Source organism: Rhipicephalus sanguineus, chromosome 11, assembly GCF_013339695.2.
Source record: "Rhipicephalus sanguineus isolate Rsan-2018 chromosome 11, BIME_Rsan_1.4, whole genome shotgun sequence".
Taxonomy (NCBI): Eukaryota; Metazoa; Arthropoda; class Arachnida; order Ixodida; family Ixodidae; genus Rhipicephalus; species Rhipicephalus sanguineus.
The window spans coordinates 86,220,471-86,240,213 of record NC_051186.1 but is presented as its reverse complement, the minus strand read 5'-3'; the positions used below and the strand labels follow the sequence as shown (position 1 = coordinate 86,240,213).

Here is a 19,743-nt window from a genome sequence, read left to right as displayed (position 1 = left end):
GCGACTCCCCGCCAGCAGTCTACGCTTTCCAGAGGAGTGACGTCGTAGCCTTGGCAGACGTATTGGCGCCGGCTCGCGCGCAGCTATTCGCCTTCGCTGTGCAGTCGCCGTCTGACACTGCGCTGGAGCCGCTTGATAGAGCCTCTGACTGGCATTTGCCAGTGTGGTTTAGCCATGGAGAAGGAGGGCACAAATGCTGCTCAACTGCGCAGGAGAGCGAAACAGCTTAACTCATCGGATCCCGAAGCAGTTGCCTAGCAAAATAAATATACATGTGCCACATAATACGTATACCGTGTGTGTGTCATTGGAGCAGCAGTAAGCATGATAATCAAGCTAATCCTAGACAATCAGGAAAGCTAACAATAATTAGCTGAACCTTTGCTAACGCTACGTTATCCTGGCATAGCCGAGCTAAGCCACTGCAACATTTTTTCATTATAGTTATGACTGTTGCTATAAACTGTGCCTACTCCCACTGCAGATCTTCTTTTTTTTCTATTCCAGTACATGTTTACCAAGTACGGCCGCATGCCGTTCGGTGCCGTGTTCGTCGCCTTCCATTGGAACGTCCTGCGCGGCCTCAGCTTCAGCGTGGACTGTGTTCAATCACAGCAACGAAATAATACTGGCGACAACAAGCGCAGGTGGCCACCGTACTGGAAGACGCTGGGATATTTAATGTACATGCCCATGCTTTACCTAGGGCCGCCACAGGTTTACGACGACTTCGTGGCTCAGGTGTGTCAAAAGTACACGTTGTTATTTCGTAGTTCATATTCTTAAACGACGCAATCTCCCAGGTACATAAGACAATGACAAAATGATTGAAAAGCTTGGGCGTGCAAAGTGGTGGGTATTTTATCTGTCTAGGCAGTTCAGCGGGAAGTAGTTTCGCTTAATAAGGCGAAAGCCTTATATGCCTCATGAAACATGAAAATCGACCGTCGGCGTCCGGCGTCGGCGGTGGCAACACGAGAGAAGCAAAAACTCATTTTCACGTGATGACTTCACCATGTGACGTGATAGGTTGCTAAAACTTGTGCCGTCAGCATGACGCCACATAACGTGACGTCACATGATGAATTCATCACATGACATCGTCACTTAGTCAAAGGTGGGCCGATCGCGGAGGCAGCGCAAAACATGGTGATGCGCAGAAAGCGTGCAATGCCTTTGGTCTTGGCGGCAGTGAAAAACCTTAGGTGGAGAAAACTTTCCTAGGGGAGCTTAGCAGTATCAGTACTTCAACTGAGAAGAAAAAAAAAGATGAGGTGCAGAAAGCTCGCAATGCCTCCGATCCTAAATGCAGCGTAAGGGCCGAACCATATAGAGCGTTTTTGCCGGTGTTTTCCCGGCGTTTCGTACGCCGGCGTCCCTCGACGTCGACGCTACCAGTGACGGTGGCCGAAACGTCCACCTCTGGACAGTCCAGACATCACGGGTGGCAGCGTCGACGCCGGAAGCAGTTCGATGGACGCAGAACCAATCAGCGTGCGGCTGGCAGCGACTTCCGCTAAGTAACGGCGTCGTCGCGGCTGCCAAAATGGCTGCCGCCCGCCTCGAATCTAATAAGTCGTCGCCGTGCGCTGTGTGGCCCTTAAGTTCTCAACTGATGCTTGTATTTGACTTAGTTTGTTCCCTAGAAGCTTCGACAGCAAAGCGCTCGTGATATCTTTGAACCCTTTCCGAGAGCCGTACTCAAGTTCATCGGTAGGCCCAGCAGGAATGAGTGTATTGGCCGAATACGTGGCCTCAAAGATGTGCGTCAGCTTCAAGCTCAGAGGCCATATATTACGAGTTTGTGGTTTTTCTTAATGCCAATAGCTGGCGCTACAAGTCAAATAAAAAAAAAAGACTTTTCGGCGGCACTGTGACTCGTTTTTTGCACCACAGAACTGCAAATGAGACATAAAGCATATCTTGTTGGTCCATTGCCGGAAACTGTACACTGCTTTACGAGGTGTCAGGTTCATTCCCTCTGGTCACATTGTGCGACGCTGAGCTGACGCTGGCCTTAGCGCTCCTCATATGGTTTGCCGCCCTCTCTGGCGGCGTTGTTATGACGACGCCGAGGGACGCAACGCAAGAAAACGCCGGCAAAAACGCTGAATATGGTTCGGCCTTAAAACTACGTTAGGCGCAGAAAGCTTTCGGATATGGGGTGTCGGGGATCAATGCATCGAGTGAGAAGAAAAAGATGTCTTTCGCCTTCGAGACGATTCAGTAAGGGACCCTGTGAATTTTGGTTTTCTGAAAGTACTAAAAATACCGACTCACCTATTACGTGCCGTCTGGCATGGCCTTGGTTTGCACACAGCACGGCTGCGGTAGAAAATTACAGGCCATAAATTTCTTTGTTTATCATGCAGGCCAACCGAGTCTCTAGATAAAGTTGTGATTTCACCTTTCCTGTATTAATGTATTTAAAATGTGTTTATGAACGTGTTTAACGAGAGATTGCTGCCTACGTGTGTGTCTCCGGCTACTCTTCTTACATAATCATTTGCATCACGAACGTGTCAGTAACCATAGAACAGTACAATATTTACACATGAATGGACATTAACATTCTTAATCCCAGCACTATAATATAACTTTCCACGCGACAGCAATTTTCACATGTGATAAATGTTCACAGAGCTCAAACGTCCATGCTTTACAAAAGTGTTGTTGCTGTCCATGCTTTACAAAAGCGTGACTGTTGTTGGATCACACAACAGTCACTGGACACTTGCCCGCGATTTAAACACAACTGTCACGAAACGAATGCTTTGATAGCTACGCCCACATGAGAAGCAGACGAAAACACGGGAAAGCCTGTGACCAGAAGTATATGTTGACATTTAACAATGCGAACAATAAGTTTTGTCTGATTTAGTAGCTTCATGATACTTGTGATTCCTCGAAAAGCTTTGTGGTTCTTTGTTGTAAAAAGACAGGGCGTGCAAACACGGACACAAAAAGGAAGTCAGGACACCACAAATGTTGTTAGTCGGCGTGAGTTGTTAGTTGGCGTTTGTGGTGTCCTGACTTCTTTCTTGTGTCCGTGTTTGCACGCCCTGTCTTTTTGCAATGAATACTCACCAACTAGCTCAGCTCTCTGTTATTCTAAGCTTTGTGGTCCTAGTTTCCTCATTGTTCTCTACCTTTTTGTGTGTACTCTGCTTTTTTCCGATAAAGAAAGCAATTGATAGTCAGCGCCTTGTCCTGCATCCAGAATGGTAGAAACGCGGCACTCACCGGGCTTTGCGAAAATTGCAATGCTTTCCTGCAGAAGATGCAGTAGTTCCGACGGACTCAAACGATTGCATCGCGGCCTTACTCAATAAAAGTTCACCAGGCAATCTCTGGCGCTCAATAAACAACTCAACGGCAATAGATTTAATGTAACGTTTCAGTGGATCCCATCCCACGTTGGAATATTGAAGGCAGTGAAAACGCTGACGCCCTTGCACGCGAAGCGCGAACGTTTGTTCCAAAAGAAAGAGCTCCTAAGACTTACCAGAACAACAAAGGTGCAATACGCAATCACTTCAGGGAGATCCACAAGTTTTCACATCAAGCGTGTGTAATACACGGACTTTCTCGACAAAAAGCGACGCTGTTGTACCGCATAAGACTGGTTAGCCGGCTATGTAGGCCAGGCTAACCCCGCCCGCTGCAACATCACCACCACCACCATTACTACCATGTCTTGCTTCTTTTCCCGCTGCCCGTCGTTCACATTGTTTCGCCAGAATGACTACAAGTTTGTTCGCCCCCTATGTTAGCAAGCTGTCGATCCATCTTGGCCCATGTGCACGCCCATTAACTATAATACTAACAAGAATTATCACTCTGACTAACAAACACTTCCCATATCACTCTTACTATCAAAGGAGAACTCACGCATTCAGTTTTTCCCCCCGCATTACAGATGAATGAAACGTACTACCATTATCATTGCTTAACGGTCCTGACTTGATAGAACTTATATTTTTCTGTTAATTTCGCAAATAGACGTATTTGTTCGCTTGTTTGTCGTTTTGCTCTAATACTTCTATAAGATATCGGTTTCACCATTTTACCCCTCTTGTATGGGCCCACGTGTACCTGCAGTGCACGGTAAACAGAGAAACAATCGTTTTGCTCGCGCCCCGGCAAAAACAAGGAGAAGGAACCGCTGGTTATGCCAAGGCGAGAAAACTTAATCGGATGCGCATCTGCGTACAGAAACGTGCCTTGAGTTCTTCACAAAGCTACGAAATAAATTACGTGCAGCCCTGGCAAGCAAAAATAATTATTAATAACCGTGCAACGAGCACGCGCATGGTCGTTGTTGTATCTTCACGTGCGCTGTGTGTGTGCGCGCGCAACTGTTATCGTCTCATCTGGCCTGCCTGCACCGCATCGGACTATCACTACTAAAATGTGTTCCTAGTTACCTTACCGCCACTCGTTTGCCTATAAATACGGGCTACACTTTTCAATAAGCGTTGTTTTTGTTCTGCTGACTACGCTGATGTTTTGCTTGTCCGGCGCTGCTATGTGCACGCCATGGCTGTGCTACAGTGGCGACGAGGATGGACATCGCCTATGCAGTGAAAGACGGCCCTGAACCTGACACCACGAAAAACCGAGTAACCAAGGCGATCATATGGCTCACCACTACCTTCCGGACTTCGAGGAAGGCAAGGATATGTGGAAGCCATACCTTGATAAAGTAGAAGCATACTTCGAAGCGAACGCCATTCAAGACTCGACTAAGAAAAAAGCATTGCTGCTTGCTGTTTTAAGCATGCACACGATCCAAGTGCTGGCAGGGAAAGTGGCTCCGCGCAAGCCTAATGCGTTGACCTATTAAGCAGTCCTCGCAGTTTTGAGCGAGCACTACGATGCCGAGCAACATGAAATCGCTGAAAGTTACAAGTTTTTCAGTCGTTCTCAAGCGGAGAGCGAACCTATTAAACAATTTCTGGTGGACATTCACCGAATAGCTGATAATTGCAATTTTGGCAGTGCTTTGGATCGCATGCTACGAGATCGCATTGTATCATTGCGTGTGGTATCCGGTCAAGTGCACTGCAGAAGCAGCTGCTTGCGAAGCGGGAACTAACGTTAGAAGAGGTCAAAGCGATGGTAGTTTCAGCTGAGGCTGCAGATGGCGTGAAAAACATGATCGAATCGGCAATGACACCTGTGTTAAAGGTGCAAGCGTATCAGCAGAAAACACCGCAGGACGAGAGGCGGGGTACTGCACGTTAATAATGCTCAATGTGCGGTAGTACAAAGCACAATGAGACCGGCTGCAAGGAAATGCCGAAGCCGCGGGGCTCGCGAACAAGGCACAGCAAGGAGGGCACAAAGTAACACACTCACAGGGACTGAAGGCTCTACAGACGACGAACACCAAGCAGCAGACATCTGGATCTTGGCCTAGGAACAAAAGAGCTGTCTTGAGCCACCGATTCGCCGAGCGTTCACTTGGTGTGGAGCGAAGCTTACTACGGAAGCCGATACTGGGTCGCCGTTTGTGTCATCCCATCCTCGTCGCCACTGTAGCCTAGCCATGGCGTGCACATAGCGCCGGACCAGCAAGGCATCTACGTAGTCAGCAGAACAAAAAGAACGCTTATTGGAATGTGCAGCCCGTATTTATAGGCAGCCGAGTGGCAGTAAGATAACGAGGAACACATGCTAGTAGTGATAGTTCGATGTGGTGCAGGCAGGCCAGATGAGGCGATAACAAGTGTGCGCGCGTACACACAGCACAAGTGAAGGCCTTGCTGCCTGCGTTGAAGGCCTGCTGGTCCGGCGCTGCTATGTGCACGCCATGACTATGCTACATTCGGTTATAACAGCCCACACGACTGGGACAATACCCGCACCTTGTAGAGCAACCTTTCCAACATTTTGCTGCGGCCCCGTGCGTACGCAAAAATATTATGCTTTTATAGCTGTGTTCCTAAAAAACATCCACACGGATCTTCCCAGTCAGAGAAGCCCAAACCGAGCTGCACGCCGCGTGAAGTCACCATCGCCGTGGCGAGGATTCTACGCTGCGGTGCCCACTTTCTCCTGATGGAAATCATGGCTCACTTCTTCTACAGGTTTGTAGAACTACGAATTTTTTCGTGAGCTCTTCTTGCTTGAAAAATAAAGTTACGAGGCTAGTTGCCAGTTTGTATCAATATTAGAACTATTGCATTCGCACCTCAATGACAGAGTGTTTACTGTGTGTGCCAGCCCCTCTCGTCCCATTTGCACGTGACCAAGTACCAAGCATTTGCACTTCACCAATGCTTCGGCGATGGAAACTTTTTCCATCTTTAGTGAATGTCTAAAGATGCCAAATACAAAGGTCAAACTGTACATGCTGTCGACGCATATATTGAAAGCCTATGCGGTATTCTTATTTGTCATGTGTTCCTCGCTTTTTGAGGATTATAGGGCGTAGCAGGTACACTGAGGCACAAAGCACAAAGAAATGACAGATAAAGTAGTGTGTGTGTGTGTGTGTGTGTGTGTGTGTGTGTGTGTGTGTGTGTGTGTGTGTGTGTGTGTGTGTGTGTGTGTGTGTGTGTGTGTGTGTGTGTGTGTGTGTGTGTGTGTGTGTGTGTGTGTGTGTGTGTGTGTGCGTGCGTGCGCGTGTGTGTGTGTGTGTGTGCGCGTGCGTGCGCGTGTGTGTGTGTGTGTGTGTGTGTGTGTGTGTGTGTGCGTGCGTGCGTGCGTGCGTGCGCGCGCGCGTTTCTGGTACTCCGGACGCATAAAATGCCTCCCGCAGGCGCCTTGACGAAAACATACAAACAAAAAACATGGTTTCTTTAGCGCATACATTCAGTTCTGTGGTTCGATGAACAAATCACTGGAGGTCCCCATCGCCAGCATTTTGAAGCAAATACGCATCTTTTATTACAATACTGGAGAACGACACAGAATATGCGTTGCTATAGTACTGTCCTAAATAAGATGGCGTCTTCTCCAGTCGGTCTTAAAGAACAGATGTGTATACTATCACACCTTGAAACTAGGAGCAGCTTTTTCTTACTACTATGGACATATGAATAATTATCTCTGCTCTCAAAGCCTTATGTCCTCAATATGCGTAGCACTCTAGCTATCCTAAACACAATGTCCGACAGCTTTTTCTTGCTCGCAAACGTGTTTACCTTCGTTACATTTTTATTTGGTTCCTCTAGACTACTTAAAATACAGTTGGTGTACTACGACACACCGCGTCATCAAATGACGAAGTCAAATCATCTGCTAATCCTTATACTTCTGTTACTCTGCAACGAAAAAGAAAAAGAAAACACAATTTAAAAAAGCACCGAAGCGCAGGATTTAATTTGATTTTTTTAAATTGAGATCCATGAATAATGATGCAGTTAGAAAATGAACGCTGAGAATGTCGCCGTGTGCAGCCAATTCCACACATTCTACGTTACATGAGCGATGGTCTTTACCACTTAACTACTCAGGTTATTCTCCGTCATCCATTTTCATGTGTATTGACGTGTGATCATGGGGATATTATATGGCACCATGCGAAACCATAGTGGCGTATGTATGCTTTCAAAGTCAGGCATCACGCGAAGTACGCGAACATAGAAGCATCAAGGTGCCGAATAACCTGCGTCGGTGCATTCGATGCGCAATAAGTTCCAGCATTGTCTGTATGTGTGCACCGAACCCGCAGTTCAGCGATGGCCAAGAGGGCCTGGGTGGGCGAAAGACTGGACTACGCCAGCCTGCTGGGATACGTCTTCTCCTTGGAATTTAACTACTACGTGTGCTACTTGTTCACCTACGGCTTCGCCGGCGCCCTGGCCAAGGCTGAAGGCATCGAGGTCCCGAGCACAGCGCCATGCATAGCCCGATTGCTCCGGTGCTCGCAATTCTGGAGGTAGGTGCAATCTGAAATACTCAGCTGGCCACATTCAGGGCACCCAATAGTTTCCATACTGTGCTCTCTTACGTAAAAAATTATAGCCATTCTACTTAGTGAAGGCGGATGAGCAGCGGCTCTGCTCTCGTCGGCGTCCTTTAAAAAAGCGCTGCTCCTCGGGCGTTCTCACTATCAGCTGTGGACCCATGCTTGCCACGCACAACAGCGCCAGCGCAGCGCCTTAACTCGACTGACGCGGTGAAACACGTACCAAAGGCGTGCCGCTGTGAATCACTGTGCACCTGCGTTTACTCTCTGTCATGTGTCGAATACGCACTTCCAGTATTTAAGATTATGATCCAACCAGCCCAGCAACGAATTCTGTTACACCCCACTTAAGTTTCTCGTATTGCCTCCGAATCGCCCATCTTTGACCGGCCGACGATGTCCATTGATAACTTCTTCATGTCACGTCACAACATCGTGTCATCGCTCATTCGAAGGAGGTTTTTTTCTGTTCGTAAACGGGCGCAGAAGGAGGGCGCAGCGGTGCCATTTGCAGCTCCACTGTAAAAGAAGACAGTAAATGTTCGCTTATCAGCAAACATACTGCATTCACTCAATACAGGAACAGCGGAGACCTACACGGCAACAGCAGCACTCTTGGTGTAGTCTTCTATCGATTTCTTTAACCGCAACGACGAGGAGACATAATTCTGTGGCGTTGTTTTCCCAGAAAAATTCCCGCGTGCAGTGCACGCATTGCCTTACAGGCGCATGTTGGATACTTCGCTACTCTGTAAAGTGATGATTAAAAAGGGCGTACCGGTTGGCTTTCGCCTAGGTGTCGTCTTAGGCGAATATGTAATGGAACTTGTCAGTTTTAGCATCGCGGCTGTTTAAACCCGCCGTAGTCTGCCCTAGCCTAGCAGCCGGTTGCATAGCTGTGCGGCTGTTCCGCTAGCCCACACATGGCTCCGCGACCAGCCCTCCTGCCTGGACACTGCGCGCAACCGCTCGTTCGAGCCAGACGTGACGTCGCGGCCAACTGCGCATGCGTTCTTTCGTTCCGTATAAAGCCGGTGCGCCAGAAGCAGACATGGGGAGACTGCAGAAGGTTCGAACTGCCGATAAGGAAGCCGCTTACCGGGAATCGCGGTGCGCTGCCAAGCGAGGCGGAGCAGACTCTACGACGAAGTACGTCGTAGCGTTTGCTCCGTCTCCTCTCTCCGTTTCGGCCGTCCACGATGTTGTACGGCCCAAAACGGCAACAGGTGACTGTCCTGGGCTTTCGTGGAACTTGGCATCACTTCGGATAACTTGGCCTTACTTAGCATCACTTCGTATGGCCAGGACCATGCAGCTAGGAACCGACAAGCTCCGCTGTGCCTTTAGCCTTAAGCCACTAGTGGAAGCTACAGCCGGCATTTTTTATTTTCTACATTTGCTGTATTTTTTTTTCTTTTTTCAGGTACTTCGACCGCGGCATGCACCTGCTTATCCGAAGGTATGCGAATAATTGTTTAAATATTACTTTCCCATACTTTGTTAAAACGCATGGCCTTTCTTTTGCGCCCTCGTGTTGCTAAAATAAAGACACTTCACGACGATTTACACGTTACCCGCGGTTTGATTAAATGAGGCCTACAAATTTATTCATTACATTACCAGTGGTTCGCTGGCACTTGAAAACGGCGTTGAGATAATAATGCAAAATTATCGGTAATTGGACAATCGATAGCATCGAGAGTATTTTTTTTCCTATCGGGGGGGAAGGTGTAAACAAGCAATCGATAGTGCTACTATTGATAAGCTATCGATAGTATTATCGACAGTACCATCGGTAGTATTACCAGCGATAATACTATCAATAGTTCTGTGAATAATTATGCTGTTGTTGGCCGGCGATATTGCCAAAAAATTTGCGAGAGCTTACTACCAGCAATACCAGTTCGTTTAACTGAGGAGCAATTTTTCGGCGAAATAAATAAATTACTTCCGCACTAAAACTACCGGAAGATGTCCATCAATAAATTCATAATCAATATTAACCAGTTACGCCTTACAAATAGATAAATTAGTTCTTGATATTTTTATTTTGATATTAAAAAATGCAACTTAAGTTTGAAGCCATGCAGTTCCGCCTCATGTAGAGGCTTCCTTTTGGCGCAGCTGAACAGTTCAACTTAATTTGCATGTCTCCACCATGCACTTTCGTTAAGGAACACATGCATGTCAACTTTCTTGCTCTTGAGCCTGCTCCTCCTGCTCCACACGCGCTTGGGCACCAAGTTTACGCTGCAGCGAGTTCGCACAGATGACTGATAATATCGATAGTATTATCGAATTTCCTATCAACAGCACTACTGATAGTACTTTTCTAACCATCGATAGTTCGACAGCAACTCAACTATCGATAGTATCGATAGTTCTGCATCACCACCTTCTGATCGTCTTTATCGTCAGTTTCGCATCTAGGAAAGATTTTACTGTTCAACATTGTCTTTACTAACTCAGGAGCATCTAAATAAAACGAACCATAATATTGGAGTCCTTCGCCATTCCCGTTTTTGTTTTGTTTTTTCAGACACAGCTTCAGCGAATCAGTGGGCAGCAGATCCAGCTTTTGGAAATTGTTTCCAAGTGAAACTCCATGTTCTCTGCGCAGGGTATTAGTTGGCTTCAAGTTGGCTCTGGGAGTGAAATAAAATTTCGTGCATTGGGGCATCGTTTCAGTAGCTTCCGGAGTATTCCTGGGCTCTAGTCAGCCGCCTTCCTGGGCTGCTCCCCTAACCTACTTTTTAAGGCTACCTTTACCTGAGCAAACGGTATTCCGTCGAACGCTTTCCTAGATTTTTCTTTCATCATTTTATTTAGTTCACGCTAGAGACTTCAGAATCCTTTCGATAGCCCCATGAGCAGGTTATCGGACTAGGAAAATGACTGGTACGATTCGATCAGATTGTGTTGATGTATTTCTACATTAGTGATCTATTAGTACTTCAATTGACATATGTCTCGTGTATAGATGGTAAGGTTTTCGTCTAGGCAGGCACACAGATAGTTTAACCGCACAAAAGTACAATGCACAAAGTCTGAATAAGGAGGAAGATGATGTTGTGGTCGCCAGCCGATATAGCCTTACGAGACTGCAGGCAATTGCCCCTCCCATATTCTTGTGATAGCACAATAAAAAAAAAAACAGTCACCGTTTCGGCGCAACGGCGAAGCTATGCATGCAATAGCAACAAATTCGAATGTAACGCGAAGAACGGAACGGAGCTCAAAATTTTCAGCGCGTCGTTCAAGCGCAATGTACACACGAAAAGAACACACAGGACGAGCACGAACTTTCTTGTGTCACAGCTCGACACTTAAAGCGCGCTGCTGAAACATAAAGAAGGACGCCCAAAACGAACGCACAGGTATACACAGGACGAGCGTGAACTAACAACTGTCACAGTTGTTACTTCTTTTTGTTTGAACAGCACGCTCCTTTCGCAAACGTGGCCGCGGCAGCGAGCGAAGGGACCTTTCTACGCTCTGTAACTTCAGCGCGGACATCGCGGTGAAAGGACAAGACACACAAACTACCCTCCTCACGAGTTAAGCGCGCGCGCTGGCGACCACGCCCTGTAGGGCAAAGTGCACCTGGCGTGGCAGGAGACGCGCGCGCATCGCAACGAGCGACGCGACATGTAAGGCGCGCCCTTCTCGCCATCCCGCTGGTGACCAAGAAGGCAAGCTTAAGTAAATGGTGTACGTAAATAGCTCGTCGTTAGCGTGCTGAAAGACGTACGCCTCGTGGCCTAGCCGTCTAAGCCCGCGTGCTGCGGAACCAGAGGTCGCTCGTTCGAGTCCGTGTTTCGGAAAAACTTTTTCAGAATTATATTCTATGTGGCTTTATATATATATATATATATATATATATATATATATATATATATATATATATATATATATATATATATATATATATATATATATATATATATATATATATATGGCAGTTTGCTTGTGCTTGCATTTATAGAGTATATATGTGTAGGCTCCTCGAAATAAACGTAGTTGGAAGTAAGCGCTCGTCTTCGCCCCTTCTCTCGTCCTGTGTCAGATTTTGCTTTACGTGATCAGCAAGCTTTACGCGATCAACGTAGCTTACACGAATGTGCAAACTCGAGCGCCAGAAACTCGCTATAAAATCTGGCATTGGCTCCATCGGTGCTCACGCGGATTTTCGCCGCTCGTAGTCGGCTCGACCGACTCCGGTTTCAACGCGCACGGCTCGTTTGGTTGCCGATTCCCGCTCATTCTCGCGCCGAGCATAGTACGGATCTGCGCACCGCTTCACCGCTGCTTCGTTGGCCACGAAGGCTGGAGCGGTTCTCGGTCGACGGCTACGTTCTTGATCGTTGACACATTGAGTCTCGCGATAAGCAGGCTCTTCTTCGGGTGTACAGACCTTCCTCGATCGGCCCATGGCCAGAACTGCCTCGGTACGACCAGGCGCGGCTCCATTATAGCGATTCCGATGACGCGCACATGCGCAGAAACTCTATTTATGACGTATTTTATGGCATAAATGGCTGCTAGGCGACACCAATTTTAAACATTTCGCAGTCTCTACACAGCTGCTTCGCGGCGCATCCGCGGCGCATCCGCGGCTCGCCGTGACGTCACCCCAGCGGTCGCGGTAGTCAGGCGCAGCGGCTCCTCCGTCGGCTTGGTGGAGGCGTGGCATGGCGTGACGTCACTGTAGCGAGACGTGGCGAGGCCAGGTGTTGAGCAGCTGTGGCGGTTGCTATTCCAACGGCGCGGCGAGGCTTTCTCCGGACGACAGCCATTTTCATTATTTGACCAGCAGTTTCGCTGCTAAAAAATCGTTACCCAACAGATACATTGATGTTTTCTGAGCGCAGGTGGCGCTCATATTGGAGAAAACATCAGAAATGTCATGCAAGCCTGTCAGAGAAAAAGATACATACATTACAAGTAGCGACCATCGGTAAATGGGAGAAAGAACGCCGCCGGAATCAACTGCTTGTATGTTTCTCTTGATTTTGCGATGGCGGAAATGACGTGTAGCCTCTTATTTATTGTCTCACATGATTACGGTTCTGGCGGTACACGCAGGTACGTCTACGAGCCCGTGCTAGGTGGCAGACGCACCGCCTCCCGGATGCTTTTGGGCACGGCCATTGCCTTCACCTTCACCATCACCTGGCACGGCTTCGACTCGCACAGCACCGTCTGGTGCGTGCTCGGTGCACTAGGTGTTGCCCTCGAAGTCGTCACCATCGAGATCAGAAAGTGGACACCCGTCAAGAAGTTCGAGGTACGGCGCCCTTACGCCACTTGGCAACAACGTCAACGCGATTGGCCGAAGGGCTAGCTGAAAGATGCAGGTTTAGGTGCGTTGGTGTTTCAGGGTAGCAAACAGAAGCAATGCAGCGAAAGGACGACAGAGTTTATTATTATTATTATCGTTATTATTATTATTATTATTATTATTATTATTATTATTATTATTATTATTATTATTATTATTATTATTATTATTATTATTATTATTATTATTATTGGGTACGGCGGTTGCCTTCACCTTCACCATCACCTGGCACGGCTTCGACTCGCACAGCACCGTCTGGTGCGTGCTCAGTGCACTAGGTGTTGCCCTCGAAGTAGTCACCATCGAGATCAGAAATCGAGATCAAAACCAAGGTAATGAGCTTCACTCGAAAAACATCTAGTGTGCCATTTTTATATTCTGTCAATTCTGTGTCGTTGTGTAAGGCATGTGAGATCAATGATCTAGCTGTTCTTTTTGATAGCACCTTACACTTTTCTGCTCACGCTAAGCGTGTTGCTTTGCGGGGTCTTCGCACCCTAGGCTGTGTTTGCAGAATGTCTAGAGAATTTCGTTCTCCTATGCCCTTCCGAAAATTGTACACCGCGCTATGTCTTCCTCAACTAGAGTATGCATCTGTGATCTGGAATGGCATTCCTAATTCCAGCAGCAACGCCATTGAGCGAGTCCAGAAAAAATTCCTAAGCATTTAGAACCATCGTTTCGCTAGAAATGTCTCTGGATCTCGTTCTAACGCTGCTGGATTATTATCATTGCCATCACTTTGCTGCCGACGAAATCGCGCTGGTCTGTTATTTCTTTACAAGCTTGTGCATGGTATCATATCCTGCCCTGTACTGCTCAACTGTCTTAATTTCCGAATTCCACGTAAGCTGACCAGAGAGAATAGACCTTTTCATGTAACCGCCTGCCTCTGTGAACATTCGACCATTGGCAGGATACAACGTCTTTACAATGCTTACTTTTTGGAGCTAGATGTTTTTAACAGCTCCCAGTCGTTGTTCTGCTCCGAGCTTTGCACTGTACTTACATAGCCTCGTACACTGTTGACCTTTTTTTTTTCCTGCGCATAGCTGTATATGTGCAATGTTATAATGTTTTTTATCCCTGATATTTTATTATGAATGTTGGCCTTTGTTTGTTTTTTTTTTCGTTCGCCAGTACAAAGACCTTACGGTTGTTCCTGGGCACATTAAATAAACATTTGATTGATTATTATTATTATTATTATTATTATTATTATTATTATTATTATTATTATTATTATTATTATTATTATTATTATTATTATTATTATTATTCGGACACATAAGGACATAAACGTAACAGGGAGGGAGCAGGCTGACAACTGCCACTTAGAGGGGCGAAACGCCTGCCAACTAGTGATGCAGAACTATCGGTAAATTGACTATCGATATAGCATCGATAGTTTATTTGAAACTATCGATAGTGTAGACAAACTATCGATAGTAGTACTATCGATAGTGCAATCGATGGTACCATCGGTAATATTACTAGCGATAAAGCACTCTTTGAAACAAGTTAGTAAACAATTAGTACATGCATGCATTTACTAGTACCGAGCGTATTTTGCAACCTTCGCGACATCCCTTTACTACCCAGTAGCTAGTAAAGCTGGTAAATTTTGCCGCTACTAACTGGGAGCCTTTCTTAGTGTCTTTAAGTATAGTACTAAAATGCCTATGTTGCCAGATGCTTCGTAGATGTCGTAGTTTATTATGCCGTAATTGTAACAGCTTTATGGAAAGTTTAGGCAAAACTTCAATTTTCAAGATTATGTTGGAATAATCGTATCGTGATACGTGATAGCATACATATGTACTAGGACTAGGATACAATACACTGGGGAAAAAAATAATCGTTTATCTTTCTAAATTCTATGACTGCTAACCGTTACAGTGTGTGCTATTCCAAAGTATAGGTACATAAATAGCCGTCAAGTTGCTATTAGAGTAGATGGCGCGTGCGTAGAAGGCTTGATATTCTGTGTGTGCTTGTGTGTGTTCTCGCTTACAACCCGTTCATGCCTCAATCTACGCTGTTATGATGCATACTGTTGTGTCAGTGCGCGTGCGTCAGTGCGTGTGTGTGAGGGCAGCGAGGTGCGGGGGAAAGTGCGCGCGTGTGTGACTGGACAGACTGGACAGACGTCATCACTATCGCGATTATAAAAGGCAGACAACTCATGTTCACAGTGACTCTTTCTTTCGACGTGTTTCTGTTAATAAACTCTTGCTACTGTGCAAGCCTAGGTGTAACGCCATGTCTGCTGAGGTCACAACACATATTTACCGTGGTAATTAATTAAATAAATTAGCGATTGTTAATTGGTGCAACAAGCTGTGCCATTTTTTTATTTCACCTTATACATGATTACGCGGTACAATCAACGTGATATGACATTGCAAACGCACATATAAAAAGAATAGGCGTAAACCTCTACTTGGCTAATTGCAGTCCGCTAGAGTTAGTACGGTAACTAAGTTGCTGGTGCGGTTACTAACAATTTAGTAACAGACTAACCATTCGAGCTACTGCAATTCATTTACTGACAAGGTAGTGAATGTCACTAACCTGCATCTTACTATTAGTATTTTGTTAGTGAATATGTCTGCGTTTTTTTTTCTAAGAGTGTACTATCGATAGTGCTGTGCGTAACAATTCTGTTGCTGGCCAGCGATATTGCCAACACATTTGCGATAGCTTACTATCAGTACTATCAGCAATACTCCGTTCGCTCAATTGATGAGCAATTTTTGGCGAGAGAAATAAATTATTTCCGGAGTTAAATAGGCGGAATATGTCGATCACTAAATTCATATTCAATAGCAACCAGTTACACCTTACAATTAACAAACTTAGCTCTTGTTATTTTTTTTTTTGAAATCATAAAAAGCAATATAAATTTGAAGCCGCGCATTTCCGCCACATGTAACGGCGTCCCTTCCGCTACAGCTGAACAGTTTTAAGCTAACTATCATATGCAGCCAAGCACTCAGGTAAAAAAAACACAAATAGTCAACTTTCTTGCCCTTCAACCTGCTCCTCCTGCTCAACTATATACCACGAACTCGGGGAACCTAGTTTATGCTTGAATGAGTTCGCGTGGTTGATTGTATACTATCAATAGTTCTTTCACACCATCGATAGTTCGATAGTGACTCAGCTATCGATAGTATCGATAGTACCATCGATAGTTCTGCATCACTACTGCCAACTCCTTCGGGAAGGGGTTATATAAAGGATGTGAATATGGGAAGAAATAAATAAGAAAAATTGGGAATGCAAACAAACAACAACGACTGGGTCGCAAATACTCTTCTCAAGCATAATGAAACATCTAAATGAGAACTCTTTATCAAACAACTGCCAGCATGGTTTCCGCTCTGGACTTTCCTGTGTCACACAACTAACAGAGTTGACTCATGACCTATCAAGTGCACTGGACAGAGGTGACACCATTGATTGCATATTTCTCGATTTCCAGAAGGCCTTCGACGTTGTACACCATGATGCGTTAATAGAAAAGCTGTCGTGGTATTGTACTGACAGTTCTGTGATTTCGTGGATTAAAAATTATTTGCAGTTTAGGCGCTTAAGAGTTATAATTAATGGTGAAAAATCGGGTGAGGCTGACGTTACCTCAGGAGTGCCGCAAGGGTCGGTGCTTGGCCCCTTGCTGTTCTTGATTCATGTGAACGACATCAGTGATAATATTGTTTCTTCTGTACGCATGTTTGCAGATGACTGTGTGCTGTATAGAGTAATTCATGACAAAAGTGATTGTGCAATTCTGCAAGGTGATATAGATAGGATTACACAGTGGTGCACAGATTGGCATATGAAACTGAACGTTAAAAAAAACAGTACACATGTGTTTTTCTAAAAAAAGAACTCAACAATTTCACACTTTTTACAACATTAATGGAACACAGCTATTGTCCGTGCGCGAATTTAAGTATTTGGGAGTGTTCTTTACGACCGATTTATCATGGACACGACATATTGACTACGTTACTGCCAAAGCATCTCGTGTGCTCGGGTATCTCAAAAGGAATGCCAAACTATTTCCAGTCAATGCAAGGGCTCTGCTATATCTTTCCAGCGTACGATCAGTGCTTGAGTACGCCAGTACGGTTTGGGATCCCTGGACACAAAAGAACATAGACAAGCTTGAACGAATACAGAGTAAAGCAGTGCGGTTTGTTTTTCCAAATTATTCAAGGCAATTCAGTGTATCCGAGCAAAAAAGTTAATTGGATGGGACAGTCTTCAAAAACGACGCTGTATTCATAAATTGAAACTTTTCCATGACATCAACCATTCACGTACTGGAATCGACCGCGCGAAATATTTCCATGACCCTGATTATGTGTCTACAAGAGTGGACCACGATTTGAAAATAAAAGAAATATTCTGTAGAAGTACTATGTATAAAAAGTCATTTTTCCCCAGTTCAATTACAGCCTGGAATAGGCTACCATCACACATTGCGCGGATAAGTTCAAATGCGGCGTTTGTCCAGGCGCTCCATGATGTTATTGTTTAGGCATAACCATGTTGTGATGTACTAGTATAGTTATGATCATGTTTCTCTATCTACGCATGTAACCTGTATTTTTGTATTATGTACTTTATGTATCCCCCCCCCCACTGTAATGCATATGAAGGCGCTGTGGGTATTTGATAAATAAATAAGTAATTGCATGAAAAAATCACACCATCTCCCGATAAGGGGGACCATAAGGCGATGCGAAGCAGCGTTTCGGCACATCGAGCCCACGTTTCATAGGGGAAGTGGAGAGGGGACGTGGGGTGGGGAGAGGGAAAGAGGGGGGAAGGGGAGGGGAGTGGAGATGTGTGGAGAAGGTTTGGGCATGCGCAGTAAGGGTGGTCACGCCGCACACCACCACCACCACCCCCACCGGTTTGAACTCCGCCATAAGATGCTTCGCATCTAAAAAATGCCTGTAAACGCGAGGACAAGTAAGTATTGTTCATGAAAGTTAGCAGCGTTCAAGGGACCTGGTCACGACGAGCATCGCACCCTCCCGGAAACTCTCACCAAGCCAAACAAGACGTAAATTCAAGAGAACATGAAATATTGTTCTGTATTAGTTCTACTTTGTACCACTACATGTATTATGCCATCCTTGTATTTTATTTCTTTTATGTGTACTGCCCCTCCTGCTTGGGCCAATTGGCCTGCAGTATTTTGAAATAAAAAAAATAAATATTGGAAGGATCGGAAGTGGTAACGCAGAGAGTGTCGCCCGAGCCAAAGTTTTGACAAGAGGATCTGGCTTAGAGCACATCGCCAGTGCAGTCAGGGGCCCTTGCTTCTTCGGTGACATTCCTTGGCAAAAACAATTCCCCTTGTCAAAGCGGTGGCTCCAGAGATAGTTATGGTCACCTACCTTCACAGGGTGGAACTACTCACAATATTTTTAACAGCAAAGCTGTTTAGGCTCTCGGTAACTTGTGCTCCATCGTAGAAAACTATCGTCGTCATGAACCGGAATGCCCTCCTTTCATTCTCTTTAAAGTGAAGCTGTTTGCGCTATTCGTAACTTGTGCTCCATCGTGAAAAACTCCTCAGCTGGGTATGCGCGACCGGAATTGTGCTACCCACACTACCGTGTACAGCAATTAAGTGCCATTGTCAAACGAAAACGAACACTAGAAAAAGAGAGAGAAAGAAAGCAAGCGATAAAAAGAAATGGGTACAGAAAAAGGGATAAATAAAAGAAATAAAAACATAAACAAGATAGCAAGACAGTGGCAGACATAGAGAGAGAGCAAGACAAAAAGAGAAAGAAACAGAAAAGTAAAGAGAAACAAACAAAGAAAGAGAAAGAAAGGGAGGGATGCCAAATAAAGATAGAAAGAGCGAGAAGGAGACAGAAATTAATAGAGAGAGCAAAAAAGAAATAGAAAGAAATACAAAAATCAGATACAAGAAACAGTGAGAAAGCGAAGAAAGAAAGAAAAAATAAACAAACAAGGAAGGACACCTAGATGCATTGTTCGTTAAGTCTTGACACCACTAATGCGAAGCTGCCATTGTTTTTTTCTGATGTAAAACTGTGTTCCTCTCTTGCAGGGTCATTTTTCTTTCAAATCCTCACTTCCAATTCGTCGCCTTCATTGTGTGTATTCAGATTTCTCGTATCTTTGCTGACACCACAGGGCCGCTACCTGGCGTCACCTGAGCGGATGCGAATGGCCAAGTGCTTGTTGGGCTCTCCACATTTCTTGCTCACAATGTGTGCCTGCATCTTCCACCTTGCGCGACTAAACGTGTGCCTCGTCATCTGTAGGAGGATCCTGACCGGTAAGTCTGTTATCCGTCCCCACTTGATTTTCCTCCCCTGCAGCTCGTTGCTCTGGCCACTACCCGCCCATGTCCCGAACGCGAGGTCGAAAGTTCGATTTCCCTGGCTGCATTTCGGCGGACGCGATCTGCCAGAGACATTCGTTTGGT

At 45.7% G+C, this 19,743-nt stretch overlaps 1 protein-coding gene across 8 annotated transcripts in view; it reads left to right on the top strand.

Annotated features, from left to right (window-relative positions):
* LOC119373850 (protein-cysteine N-palmitoyltransferase Rasp) overlaps nucleotides 1-19,743 on the top strand; it is a 149,517-nt gene that overhangs the window by 25,923 nt on the left and 103,851 nt on the right. For 2 of the 8 annotated variants that reach the window (XM_049410920.1, XM_037643919.2), the window contains exons 6-11: nucleotides 508-741; nucleotides 5,977-6,092; nucleotides 7,682-7,888; nucleotides 9,342-9,377; nucleotides 13,004-13,205; nucleotides 19,449-19,593. The exons of 1 other annotated variant lie outside the window; for it this stretch is intronic. In XM_049410920.1, coding sequence (XP_049266877.1) covers nucleotides 508-741; nucleotides 5,977-6,092; nucleotides 7,682-7,888; nucleotides 9,342-9,377; nucleotides 13,004-13,205; nucleotides 19,449-19,593 — 940 coding nt within the window. The remainder of the gene's footprint in view (nucleotides 1-507; nucleotides 742-5,976; nucleotides 6,093-7,681; nucleotides 7,889-9,341; nucleotides 9,378-13,003; nucleotides 13,206-19,448; nucleotides 19,594-19,743) is intronic. 5 more of the 8 variants (XM_049410922.1, XM_049410921.1, XM_049410924.1 and 2 more) reach the window with 5 other exon arrangements.